The following is a 14,126-nucleotide window of genomic DNA, read 5'->3' on the forward strand; positions in this document are numbered from 1 at the left end:
TAATAACACTACGCACTTTTATGTTTTCCTTTCATCACAGATCTCAAAGCACAGTGCAAACATTAATTAAGACTCTCGGCATCCCATGAGGCACTGTGTGTAAATATCGCTCTCCCCACTTGGCTGCGAGGGTAACTTGCGCCGAGGAGGGCAGGTGGCTTAGCCCAGCGTGGCTCATACCTTGTTGAGGCTCCACCTTGGAGAAGCTGGGGCCCAACAGCCTCCCCACCCCTCCAACTATGACTTCTTTCTTCCCTTCCCAGGCCCTTGGTGATACTATGCACAGAAATGGTTTCTTACCCTCCCACTTGGGGCAGCAGGTTGATGGCTCCAATGCAGAGGTGCGGGACATAGGGAGACCCTCACTCTGACAGGTCCCCTGACTGCCCTGTGTACCCACTTCTGCGAGGGGCAGTGAGGGAACAGAGGATGATGTCAGAAGGGAATTGAAACACTGTTTTTAGGAGTAACACCCTGGGGGTAACTTGCCTCAGAATTTTCCCAAAATGTTAGCACAGGGTCAACTGGGTTAAGCAAATAAGAGGGTTCCTTGTATTATTCTTGCAAATGTTCTGTAAACTTGAAATTACTTCTGAGTAGAAGGTTTAAACGGAAAAGACGGATGCTTTTTCTAGAGCCACAGCCCTTTGTTAGAACCGCAGCAGCCAATGCCACTGAGAGTCCAAAAGAAACACTGGGGAAATAGAGACAAGAGGAAAACGTGTTCAAAAAAACAAACAACGCTCCCTTCCCACCCCGGTTCCCGGGCCAAAAAAACAGCATAACATCTGGCAGAAGGAAACCCCCTCCCCTGAGCGCGGCAGGCTTGCCTCCCCGGGGGATGCCGCGCCGCTGTCCTCGCACGTCGGGCGCTGCAGTGGCGCGCGCGCGCCCCTCCCTGCCACCGCGCCGACACTGCCCCTGGCGGTGACTCACGCCGGGCAGCCCTTAAATACGCGGAGGACCCAGGAGCCGCACTCATGCTGCAGCCTTGAGCCGCCCCACGTCCTCCTCTCCGGCTCCCTCTGGTCGACGGCAAGCGGGCGGGCGGGCGCCGAGCTGCTGGTAAGTAGGCGGGTTGGCCCCCTGCCTCCTCCCTCCCTCCTACCGGACTGGAAGGACCCTGGCTACCCACCCCCCTTTCTGCTGACCCCGCTCCCCCGGGGAAGAGTCCAGAAGAGGCAGGGCTGGCGTGGTGCCTGAGGATGCTCTCAGAACGCGCCTCCCTGCTGCCCAGGTGCCTGGGGCCACAGCCCGCCTCTCCTGATCCCTGACCCGCCTGTGGCTCCACTTGTCCTACCCGTCCCTCATGTCGACCTGAGATGCTGAGAAAATGTTTTAGGTTGGCAAGACGCGTGGAAAGTTAACTAAATTATCACACCAGTTACCCAGCAAGTGTACCTCTTTCAGGATACTAGCTCCATCGGGAGAAGAGTTTTCTCTTTTTTAAGTTTCAGATGATTCAAACCCAGGTCCTCTTCTTCAGCACTTACTATGGTGGGCACCAGTGGTCCATGGTGAATTTGGGTCTCTCAGGGATTGCTGGGGGCTCCCCCGGCAAGAACTGTCCTCTTTTCATAGACTGACTCACAGTTGCTACGAAAGCAGCTTCCGCAGATGTTCTGGTGTCTGGTTTGGATTCCAGTTTGGAATTCCGCTGTGGATTCAGAGTTTTTCTGGATTCTAAGTTTGTGTGTGGCTTAGGCCACTTCCCCCTCTTGTCTTGCCACTAAAGGCTTTGGGCGGAGAGAGTCAGGGCTGAAGATGGATTTGTGATGAGGGTGGTTTGCATCTAAGATTGTGACTGTTGTACCTTTACCAGCTTCTCTCCTCACACATAGAGGCAGAAGTGGGGCCAAGGAACCAACTGTGGAAAACCAGAACTTCTCTAGAGTTTCCCAGCCATGCTGAGTGCCAGTCTACGTCCAGGGCCAGACGCGTGACCTCCGAGCGGGCTGGGACTCTCTCTTGGATGACACATCACTCAGACTGAAGGTGCTAGACTGAAATGCTCTGGCTTCTCCTTTAGGATTATATCACTGTAGCTCAACTGGCTCCATAATTTAGAACTTCTCTAATGGCTGCCACTTCTTACACTCTGCCTCGATGGAACATCTGGGGCACATTCAGGGCCAGACCGTCCTATTTGCCTGTGGTCCTGAGTCGGCCAGGCAGGCTCTGGGGGGAGGAGACAAGTATGTGAGAGAGGTCAGGGCCAGGGGGAAGGGTTCTGAACAGACCCTGCAGAAAGTCAGGACATGGAAGGCTCTCCCAGGGCTGGAGACGCTACTTGGCTTGCTCAGCAGAGGAAGGGGTGGTGGGGTGTGGGTGGAAGTAGACCCAGATGGGGAGAAGTCAGGAGAGCTGGGGTAGAAGCTGTTCTAACTCTGTCCTGCCAGCGCACACTCCTGGGGCAGTGATCACACATGGCAATTTGCTTCGCTGAGTCCTGACCACCGACGGCTGACTCCAGCTTCCGGTTTCACTGCCTCCCTGGGCTTTGGGAACACGGGATTTAGAAACTTCTTTCAAGATCCTTTGAGGAGAGGTTGATCCATTTTATCAAAGTTGCCCCCCCCCCCCCAGGTGGTACCCTGAGAAAGGGGCTGTAGCCCAAGGCTTTTAAAATAAAAGCCCCAAGTAGGAGTGTCTCTTTGGTCTGCTGACAAGTTTCAGTATCTCCTGCCGCTTCTGCCAACCTAATTACAGCCCTGCTCTGGCCTCTTTAGGAAGCCCTGCCTCCCCTAACCCTGGGGCTGGAAAGGACTGGCTTTTTCTTTCTCATTTTCTTCTTTAAACAAATGAACTGTATGTTGACTTTGGTGGGCCACGAGAGATGGGGTCAGTGATTGAACCAGGTGGGGCATGAGGGGGTGGCCCCTCTTCCTTTGGGGTTCCAGGATGTGTTTAGGGGTAAAGTCCTGAATGGGGCTGTGAATTGAGATGATGGGATCAATCCCTCTGGTTCCTTCCCTGCACTCCTCCAGGGCACTCAGGTGAAACTGAGCAAACAGAAGCATCAGGGCAGACTTAAGGAAGAACATCTCTCAGACCATGCAGCCTGGGAGTTGGGAGAGGCACTTGACCTTGAACAGTCATGCTGGGCAGCTAGAGGGTGGACTGTAGATGAACCTGAGATCATTGTAGGATGGAGAGAGAGAAGCCACCTCTTTCTGCTTCCAGGTGCTGCCAGACATGTGGTTGATGAGATCCTAAAGCCTCATGTTAAGGTTCAGGGGGTCACCAAGCATTATGGTTAGATAGAGCCCTGATCTGGGTGTCTGGAATCTTCCATTGATTATGTGACCTTAGGCAAGACCCCTCATTCCTCTGGGTACCTTAGTTTTCCTCTCTACACATTGACCAGATGGTTAGATCAGATGGGCTCAGAGGACCCTGGTACCTTTGATGCCCTGCCCTCTAAGTGTTGCTCCTGGAAGTAGCCTCCACTGCTGGATTCAACTCAGTTCAGACCCCAGATTTATGACAGGGATGGAGAAAGGACCACTGAAAGAAATAGCGACAGAGGGAGCTGGACCAGGTCTGTGGCCTGACCTTTAGCTCCCCCCATTCAGGGTTCAGTCTCTCTTTACTGCTTGGCAGTAAATGATATATATCGGGAATGTGGGGTCCCAGCTGACCTAGGTCTCAAGTGATGGTAAGGGCTGTGGACCCCTGTGTCAGAGTCACTTGGGGGATTTGTTAAATGTGCAGGATCCTGGGCACCCACTCACCCCAGACCTCAGGGTCAGGAGCTCTGTGGATGGAGCCTCCAGAGATTCTGATTTTACTCAACAGGTGGATAAACAATAATTGTAAGTAACATTTAGTACTCATTTGGGGCCAAGAGTGAGTCTAAGTGCTTTACATGTAATCCTCATTGATGTGATGCCGTGAGGTCGATTCTGTTAAGCAAACTTCCCAGGTACTTCCAGACAGTGTTTGTGTACTGACTGGGGTCGGGGGTGGTTACCTCATATCAGTGAGATGGGAGGTTAGGATGCAGTGAGCCTCTTAGTGACTTCAGATCCAGTGGACCAGGTTCAGAGGAGCAGCTGGACCGAGGCTGACACTGGCTGAGTGAGGGAGAGACAGTACAGCTCCCTCGGTAAATGGGGCAACATTCAGTGCACACGAAGCCACGTTCTGGGAGGCCTCTCTGGGGGAAGGACATAGGCTAGGGAGAGAGATCTCCTGTCTGGGGCTCAGTTTCCCCAGATGGGCTAGGAGGTGCCCTCCCAAAGGTCGCCTCTGAGCTCCCCAATCCATGAAATGGCTATTGGCCATGTGAAAATGCACCAGTTAACAAGCGGGATTACCCTGCCTGGAAAACTTCTGAAACATGGTGGGCCTGCAAAGATGGATACGAGGTCCTCAAGCCTCAGAGAGAAGGTGGCCCTGCTGGTGGTTCCATGCGACCTGTAGGGGGCGGTGGGAATGGTGGGGCTTCAGGCCAAATCTCCATTCTGTCTCTGGGAATATATCAGAGCTGCCCAGGGGCCTTGGTAGTCTTTACAGGAGGGGAAACTGAGGTCTGGAGAATTCACCTAAACTTACACTCCAGGTTGGAGTCAAGACTAGGTAGCTCATCCGTCTCCTAGGCTCTTTCCAAAATCTTTGCTCCATGGCATTGAAATAAGAAGGCGTCTCCTCCCATGGAAGCTCGTGTTTAGGGAATGTGAATGATGGTATTAAACCCCAAAGTCCCAACCCACCAGCCAACAAAGCCCAGGGCTTCGAGGCTAATTATGTGTTTGCCCATGAGTCATATAAGCAGTTCTTGCTAAGGCGACCCAGAGCCAGAGCTCCGGGTCCGAGCACTTCTCCTCCTGGGGAGGGACCACGTCAGAGTGCCCAGGTGAGCTGTCTGTCCGTCCTTCTGTGTACCGTGGGCTCAGTGAATTCCCCAGGCCCGCGACAGACGCCAGGCTGGGCCCCCTCCAAGGACAGGGGCTGGTCGCTGCAGTGACTGAGAATGCGTTTGGCTGCTTGGAGGAGGAAGGTGTAATTAGAGTAGCTTTGTGGGACTTTAACTGGCATTTGTCATGGTTACCAAGCGGCGCAGGGCAGCGTGGGCTATTAGGCTGCTGTGTGCTGGGCTCCCGAGCGCCTCGGGCTGCCACAGACACAGGCCACCCTTACTGGGAATCTAAGGGCCTGCCCTGCGTCCAGCCCTGCTCCTGCGGTCCCTCCCTCCCCGGAGGCTCTGCAGCTGGGTTTGGAATGGGCTCCCCAGAGGTCCTTTGGAGCAGTCAGTGTCAGCTGCAACAATAACAAGTGCTGGCAATTAGGAGCCCACTGCATGTGGTGCTGGGATGGGCTCTACAGACGGGACGGTTTTATGAGGGGGAAAATCTGCAAATTCTTGCAATATTTGTCAAGCTGAGTGTGGTCTGTTTTAAACAACAGTGGCTCTGCTCCTATAAGGGAATTATCTTGTTCTTCTTCCTCCCAAATCACAAGGTACCTCCCCTGGCCCTGGGCCCTTCCTGGGCCTGGTTTGATGCCCCTCCCCAGCTGGGGAGTACAAACTCAGAGGTCTGAGATGCGTACCTTGGCCCACACCCTCATTTATAGATGGGGAAACTTGAGAGGCTGCCCTGGGCTCGCCAGGTTATGGGCACTTTAATTTAATCTCTAATACTTGGGCAACAATACCATTTTGAAGTATTCTGGGCACAGAAGCTGAGTACTGCATGGCTCATAACCAGAAGTGACGCTTCGCCTTTGGTAAGTTAGTCCAGGGAGTGGATCTCTCTGACACACATGTCAAGGGGATGGGCAAACACCCACTGCAGTCTGCACGGACTCCCTGGGAGTGCAGACACTATTGTCTTGTAGATAGTGCAGACACTGTTGTCTTGTATTGTCTTGGTAGATGGCTCTCATGTCCTTGCTCTGACACCCAGCCTTAGAATCCTAACCTCTTGGGGATGAACAGGACACCAGCTGTCATCCAGCTCAGTACTCTACCCGGTGTAGGAACCTGTTCTTCAGCGTCCTTACCAAGTAGTTGCTCAGTTTCTATTTAAACACTTTCAGTGATGGGGAGCTTACTACCTTATAAGTTTGTCCATTCTGATTCTGACAAGCTGTCTTTGGTGATGAACTGAAATATGTGACCCCATAGCTTCTGCACACTGGTTTGGACCTTGGAGGCCACATGAGTAAGGCTGCTTTCTTTATCCCAAGTCAGCCCTTGACATATATTAAGAAAGTACTTGCAGATTCTTCACATCTCTCCTTCTGGCTATTCATCCACAGTTCCTTCAGTGGGTGCAAGAATGTTCTGGTGTCTGCATCCCTTCACCCTCCTCAAACTCTTCTCCAGAAGTCCTTCAGGAGACCAGTTTATCACTGGGTTTTCTTCAAGTTCAGGGTGAAACTGAGATCAGCACTGCTGATGTGGACTGATGAGGGCAGTGTAGAGGAAGACAATCACCTCCTTTGTTCCACACTTAACACTTCTATTAATGCAATCTACAATCACATTAGCTTTTGTGAGCAGTCTTCCTTCTCTGTTACCATCAATTAAAAAGCCCTGACATCTAAGGGTGGATGTTAATTCACTTTTTTCAGTGCCCCCTATCTAAGATGTTACTTTTCTGCTCTCAAGTTCTGGATCTGACATTTGTCTATACAAGTTCATCCTTTTAAATGTGTCCGTAGCTTATTCTGGCCCCCTTCCTCTACATCTTGATTTCATTAGTCAAGTTGTTATTTTTCTTTCTTCTCTCTACAGTTTTACATACTTATTTGAGTCTTTGAAGTGAAAGCACAACAGGTCAAGCCTTGGATGGGTTGTGACTAAGGCAACAATCAAGGTCCGGGGTGGGATGAACTTGGGTAAACTTTTTGGGGGACAGGGGAGGGTTGCACTGAGTTCCAGGTAAGGAAGCCTGGACTATTCTGAGTTATGGACCAGACTCAGGACCCCATGAGTTCAGGGGAGCAACAAGAGGTCAAAGAAATACCTTGTCTACCCAGTCAGTTTATGGCCTTATAGACCATCATTTGAATTCTTTCCTCTGACTCAGGGCTTTTGCTCATTAAAAGGAGAGGCAAGGAGAGGCACTGCATTAACACTCAAAGTTCTCATCAGGTATCTGAAGATCTTGGCTTGAGGCTTTAAGCCTCAGTTTCCCTGCTTCCTACATCCCTTAAAATGATGGGAATGCATGATCAGCAGTTCTTAACCGTTTGGGAGTTAAAGACCTCTTTGAACCTCAGATGGAAGTTACAGATGCTCTGCACATACACAGAAATTCTTCATCACTTGACTAAGAATGCCAAGGTTAAAAGCACTTTGAGGCCTTCCTGCCTGCAAGAGTCTATAAGGGCATATTGTGGGTGAGCTTGGCACATGCTCACACATTTTCACAATGCTGTACAGATCACTTCCACAGCCTTTCTCCTATCTGCCCCCTCACAACGGCCTCAGGTGGGGACAGTGGTTATCAGCATCACTGAGGGTGAGGAAGCTGAGCCTGGAGGCCTCAAACTTCATTCAAGATCTAGCAACCCCATGGACTGTAGCCTACCAGGCTTCTCTGTCCGTGGGATTTTCCAGGCAAGAATACTGGAGTGGGTTGCCATTTCCTTCTCCAGGGGATCTTCCCGACCCAGGGATTGAACCCGAGTCTCCCGCATTGCAGGCAGACGCTTTACCCTCTGAGCCACCAGGGAAGCCCCAACAACTAGTTAGTGGTCCTTAAATATTCACATAGGGCCCAACCCCCATGCCCCATTTCCCACTTTCTATACAGTTTATAGGCCTGAACTCAAATACCAAAACTTCCATGATTATGGATCCATTCTCAGATCAGTACTGTGTCTGAGGGAACATTTGGGCCTACCTACCACCTTTCAGTGTGTCCAACTCTTTGTGAGCCCCTGGACAATAATCCGCCAGGCTCCTCTGTCCATGGAATTCTCCAGACAAGAATACTAGAGTGGGTAGCCATTCCCATCTCCAGGGGATCTTCCTGACTCCGGGATCAAACCAGGGTCTCCCACATTGCAGGCAAATTCTTTACTGTATGAGCCACCAGGGAAGCCCTCTCAGCTCAAAGTACATCCTAAGTTTTCTGGGACTTACTCAAGGCCACTCGATGTTTCTTTTGGAAAGTGGTACTGGTACCCAGAAGGCAGACTCCAAACATCAGCTGACCCACAGCAGTCCTTTCAGCGAGATAGGAAGTGGTGTGGATAATTTCCTTTTTTTTTGAGAAGGTAGTTTGCATTAAACCGTGATAAACACCTGTGAAAGGGTTAACACAGGGCAGGCTGTTGCTGGTGGTGATGGGGCAGGGCGGGGCCCAGGGAGAGCAAAAACCGAGCTTCCCTGCAGTCTTTTCCACCAGATCACTGCATGGTCCCCCTCTTGTTGGCTGTCGCAGCTCCTCCCAGCAGCCTCCATGTTCATGGCCTCAGCATCTGCCCCCCTGGTTCAGGCCTGGTTTATTCTCATTTCCTATTGGTTTCTCCTGAGGAAGCCATGTTCAGCCAGCAAGTCCAGGAACTGAGAGGGACACAGAGATGGATAAGATACTGTCCCTGACTTAAGGGACTCGTCGGGATGGGGCACCAGCAGCCCTGCCCTTGTGAAGCCTACTGAGCAGTGAGGAGGCAGACGGGGTCACAGGGGATGCCACATGTGGCCTCTGTGGCTGGGTTAGGAGGGAGGTTGGGGAAACCACTGGCATTGGAGGGTGACTAAAGCCGACTTATGGAATCCTAAGGTGGCGGCAAGTGAAGTGTGGGAAAGATTTGGATGAGGATGAAGAGCCCTCTAGGTTGGGGGGATTGCTTGGGCAGCAACCTGGAAGTAGGAAGGCCGGCGGGGAAGATGAAGAGGCTTGCAGATCAAGCTATAGGTAGCATGAGATGGGCACGTGGTCATGGGGTTCAAAGGCAAGCCAGTGTTTGGCACCCAAGGTTGATGCTGGGTTAAAAGTAGCGGCAGTGTTGGTGAGGCAGTCCTGACCCACGTGCTCTCTCTCCCCTTGCAGAGGCCATGCCACTGAAACATTACCTCCTTCTGCTGGTGGGCTGCCAGGCCTGGGCTGTGGGTCTGGCTTTTTATGGCTGCCCGAGCGAGTGCACCTGCTCCAGGGCCTCCCAGGTGGAGTGCACGGGGGCACGCATCGCGGTGGTGCCCACCCCGCTGCCCTGGAACGCCATGAGCCTGCAGATCCTCAACACACACATCACCGAACTCAATGAGTCCCCCTTCCTCAACATCTCGGCCCTGATCGCACTGCGGATTGAGAAGAACGAGCTGGCCCACATTGCTCCTGGTGCCTTCCGCACCCTTGGCTCGCTGCGCTACCTCAGCCTTGCCAACAACAAGCTCCAGATCCTGCCTGTTGGCCTCTTCCAGGGCCTGGACAACCTCGAGTCGCTCCTGCTGTCCAGCAACCAATTGGTACAGATCCAGCCGGCCCACTTCACCCACTTCAGCAACCTCAAGGAGCTGCAGCTGCATGGCAACCACTTGGAGTACATCCCTGATGGGGTCTTCGACCACCTGGTGGGCCTCACCAAGCTCAATCTGGGCAAGAACAGCCTCACCCACCTCTCACCCCGGGTCTTCCAGCACCTGAGCAACCTTCAGGTCCTCCGGCTGTATGAGAACAGACTCTCAGACATCCCCATGGGCTGTTTCGACGGGCTCAGCAACCTCCAAGAGCTGGCCCTGCAGCAGAACCAGATTGGAATGCTGTCGCCCGGCCTCTTCCACAACAACCGTAACCTCCAGAAGCTCTACCTGTCCAACAACCACATCTCCCAGCTGCCCCCCGGCATCTTCCTGCAGCTGCCCCAGCTCAACCGGCTCACGCTCTTTGGGAATTCCCTGAAGGAGCTCTCTCCCGGCATCTTTGGACCCATGCACAACCTGCGGGAGCTGTGGCTCTATGACAACCACATTACCTCCCTCCCCGATAACGTCTTCAGCAGCCTCCGCCAGCTGCAGGTCCTGGTCCTCAGCCGCAACCAGATCAGCTACATCTCCCCGGATGCCTTCAATGGACTGGTGGAGCTGCGGGAGCTGTCCCTCCACACCAATGCACTGCAGGAGCTGGATGGAAGCGTCTTCCGCATGTTGGCCAACCTGCAGAACATCTCCCTGCAGAACAACCGCCTTCAGCAGCTCCCCGGAAACCTCTTCGCCAATGTCAATAACCTGTTGACCATCCAGCTGCAGAACAACCAACTGGAGAACCTACCCTTGGGCATCTTCGATCACCTGGGGAAGCTGTGTGAGCTGCGGCTCTATGACAACCCCTGGAGGTGTGACTCAGACATCCTTCCGCTCCGCAATTGGCTCCTGCTCAACAAGGCCAGGCTGGGGACAGACAGCCTCCCTGTGTGTTTCAGCCCAGCCAGTGTCCGTGGCCAGTCCCTCATCATCATCAATGTTAATGTTGATGTTCCCAGTGTCCAGGTCCCAGGGATCCCCCAGGTGCCCAGCTACCCAAAGACACCGACATATCCAGGCACGTCCAGCTACCCCGACACCACCTCCATCTCCTCCGCCACTGACTTCACCAGCCCCACAAAGGACTACACCGATCTGACCACCATTAAGACCCCTGATAGTCGTGACACAGGGGGCATGACCCGGGCCCAGAGTGGACTGGCCATTGCCGCCATTGTCATCGGCATCATTGCCCTGGCCTGCTCCCTGGCTGCCTGCATCTGCTGTTGCTGCTGCAAGGAGAGGAGCCACGCGGTCCTGATGCAGATGAAGGCACCCAATGAGTGTTAGAGAGGAGGGCTGGAGGAAGGGCTAGGTGACGGTGGGACCCCCAGAGGACCCGGGATTTCACTGTGCTGCCTCTACCTCTGGGTCCACAGACCATCCCCTGTCCCTCTCTCTCAGGTCCCCTAGAGAAAGGCGTCCCTACCTTTTCCTGACCTGCCTGGTTCTCCTGCAGATGAGGTTCTGGCAGAACCTTCTTACTACCAGGGAGATCTAACCCGCCATGGAAAAAATCCTGTGGTGGTCCCAATTCACATCCCTGGGCTTCTTTCAAGAAAGCCCCTCCTCTAAAGCTCGCCAGCTCTCCTCCAAAATGTGCCTTCCCTGTGTCTGTGCCCCTGCTGGCCTCTGTAGACACAGTTATCACACACCTGCCACTTTGTGGGAATAGTTCTCCACCGGGACAGCCCCTCTCCCAAGTATTATGTAAGTTGATTCCCCTTCTTTGCTCGTCTTGTTTGTGGCATGGCTCCACCCTGTCCCCTCGAATGAAAAGTCTCTCTTCATTTCCTGCTCCTGAAGACAAGGTGACTTTTCTCCTCAATGGAGGCTTCAAACCTTTTAGCTGCTTTTTCAAGAACTGCCAAATGCCCTGGCTTTCAGGATGCTATGATAGAGAGAAAGGGAAAACTGAGGCTGCTCAGTTTCTGAAGGCAGAGCCATCATCAGTATCTCTCTTGTGATTTTTATCTGGAGAAGGAAGAAAGGCACCGGTGAAACAAGTTTTGCCTCTTTAGAGAGTATTTCTGAACTGCAAATTTTGCTTTGGAAATTTTAATCCTTTAAGGAATAAAATCATGTAAAAATTCTGACCTCCCCAAAACATGAAAGTCAGCTTATTGGTATTGGATAGAGAAAGCAATCTAGTACCTGGGGGTCCTTGTGTTCACCTGCAAGGTTTTTCTCTTTTAACTGTTTCTGGAAATGTAACCTACATACAGAAAGTGGGAGCATGCTAGTGTAAGGTTTGATGGATTTTCACAAACTGTACACACCTGTGTGATTAGTACCCAGTTCAAGAAACGAGACATCACCAGGATCCTCCATCTGGGGCCTTTACTGGAGAAGACTGGGGCTTGTGGAGATGGCATGGACTTACCTGGGAACTGGCTCCCCACAGATCAGGATAGGCCCCTGCCTGCCCTCCCCCTGCCGCCAGTCCTTGCAAAGGCCCAGCTAGCAGTGGTGGAGGAGAAGATGTAGGTATACTCTGGCCTGAGCAGGAAATTGTGTTCAATGCCAGACCTTCAGGCACCCAGACTGGGAAGGTCAGAAGCATCTCAACTAGAGAGGCCCATGCAACCACACACCCTACCCTGCCAACAAGCTGTCTGTTGCTCATTGGAGGTTCCTCTGCTTGGGCCTTTTATGGGCATGAGATGCCCTATATCTGTTTTTAATTTTCCCTCTGCATCTGGGAAAGTGAAATAGCTCAGAGATGAGATCCTTTAATTGGACAGCCAAGTATAATAGAACCCAGCAATCCCTCTGGCCGTGGTAAAATTCTTCATAGACATTACAGTCAGTTAGAAACTGAACTTCAGCATTCTCATACACAGCAGGCAACATGGATACACAGACAGGTCAGACTGGGTCAGGGACCTCTCTGAAGCTTCTCCCTGCCTGTAGTCTGGTTGCAATAGTTGAGTGCTTTGGTTCAGTGTTGCAGTCACATGAATACCTGCCCTGGCCACCATTCCTGCTGCACACATATTCACACAGGTCAAGAAAGTACACTCATGACGATGCCTGTCTTTCTCTGGACACCTGCTATACCACTTTAGAAGAAGAAACAGTGAAATGGGGACTTTCAGGTGTCTGTGTCTTCCCAGAAAAGAGCTGAAGCCAATACTGCACAGATCTGGAAATCTGCCCTCAATCCTGACTGGCCTTTACTAGTTCCCTCTGCCGAACGAGACAAATAAGAAATCCACCTCAGCCTTAACAGCATGGTGCTGACGGGCCCTGACGACGAGTCCAGGAGCAGATGTGTGTTAAGAGCTAGTGTGTTTTGTAGCTTTTCACTCTCCATCACAGGAAATCTGGGAGAGATGTTGTTAGAGGCAAAAGACACTATCTCCCCAAGGTAAATCTGGGTCTCCAAAATGTTTCCAAAATATTTATAGTACCTGGCAGACATGTACCAGGGTTTGCCAGGGTCCAAAAAGAAATGAGCCTAGAGCTTGGGGCTTGAGCATCATTCCCAATGGTGACCTGCCTTGTTGATCCTGGGCCCCAAAGGGGAAGCATGGCCTACTCTCCTCCAGACAGGAAGCATGGTTCGGCACTGCATTCCTCAAAGGACTCCTTGTAAGGAAGCCCAAGCATCTCATTGTGCAAGGGTACAAGTGGGCCAGAGATATCAGAAAAGTAAGGAAGGAGTCTTCATCATCCAGTGTGACCTGTCAAGCTGAGCCCAGACCCTGGGTATTGATAGCATTGGCCATGACTTTGGAATATCTTCCTCTCTGGCCCAAGATACCTCGTGTGTCTCCAGATCAAAGGCTGGTCTGAGGGCAGCTGTCCTCAGATGACTCCTCAGGGAAGCACACTGGGTGGGGCTGGCGGACCCTTTTCCTGACCTTCTGAGTGCCCCTGGTCCTTTCTCCATCAGAGACTGGAGGGAACCATTGAGCCTCCTCTTCCTTGGCAGGCCATGTGGTCTCTCTAAACCATGTTGTCTGGTCAGGAAGCTGCCAGAAAAGGTGGGTGGAGTTTCCTTTCCAACAGGCTCTTGGCTCTTGGCATTTGCTCACTTCTTGGGGCTGAAGTGAGCTGCTTGGTTCCCCAGAGTTGAGTTCACTTTTCTCCGCAGCTCACTGGCTTCTAGGCCTCCTTGTCAGTTCTCCATTTGGAGTGGAGGGTCAATATTGGAGGAAAGACAATAAAAACTGGTTAGAACCACTGTTTTTCAAAAATGTTTACTCTGCATAGATACCCTTCAAAGCACTTAGCAGACATTTTCTTTTTAACCCTCACAATAGCCCTGTGCAGGAGTGGTACATGTGTGAGGATCTAAAACCTCTTGCTTCTGCAACATTATTTAACAGGCAGTGAGTGTTCCTTCTCTCTTTAAGCTCATACAAGAATTCATGGCCTGTCCTAGGCTTTCATTGCTAAACCAAGGAAAATGGGAGTCACTGTCTTGTTGCTCCCCGTCATCTTAGTATTCGACGCCACCTGGTACTGTGTGGATCCAAAGCTTTGTAAATACAGGAAAAGTTAAGCTCATCCATCCATTAAAGAAAAACTGGCTTTCCTCAAGGGAATGTTGGGCTGAGTGTATATTTTTCCTCCTCGTCAGTATTTAAAGGCACAACACCGTTCTCAGAACTCTTCACGGGCAGCAATAGCATTGTCA

The 14,126-nt window shown here is 51.9% G+C and overlaps 1 protein-coding gene across 1 annotated transcript; it reads left to right on the forward strand.

Annotated features, from left to right (window-relative positions):
- The first annotated feature begins 939 nt into the window (after positions 1-939).
- LRRC15 (leucine rich repeat containing 15) lies at positions 940-11,588 on the forward strand. The gene is made up of 2 exons (XM_069557409.1): positions 940-1,065; positions 9,012-11,588. The coding sequence occupies exon 2, from the start codon at positions 9,017-9,019 to the stop codon at positions 10,769-10,771; it is 1,755 nt and encodes a 584-aa protein (XP_069413510.1). The 5' UTR covers positions 940-1,065; positions 9,012-9,016; the 3' UTR covers positions 10,772-11,588.
- The last annotated feature ends 2,538 nt before the right edge of the window (positions 11,589-14,126 follow it).

This window comes from Ovis canadensis, chromosome 1 (genome assembly GCF_042477335.2).
Source record: "Ovis canadensis isolate MfBH-ARS-UI-01 breed Bighorn chromosome 1, ARS-UI_OviCan_v2, whole genome shotgun sequence".
NCBI lineage: Eukaryota > Metazoa > Chordata > Mammalia > Artiodactyla > Bovidae > Ovis > Ovis canadensis.

Bases quoted from the DNA above. Each gene is read 5' to 3' on its own strand.
- LRRC15 (XM_069557409.1), top strand. From the start codon at position 9,017: ATGCCACTGAAACATTACCTCCTTCTGCTGGTGGGCTGCCAGGCCTGG.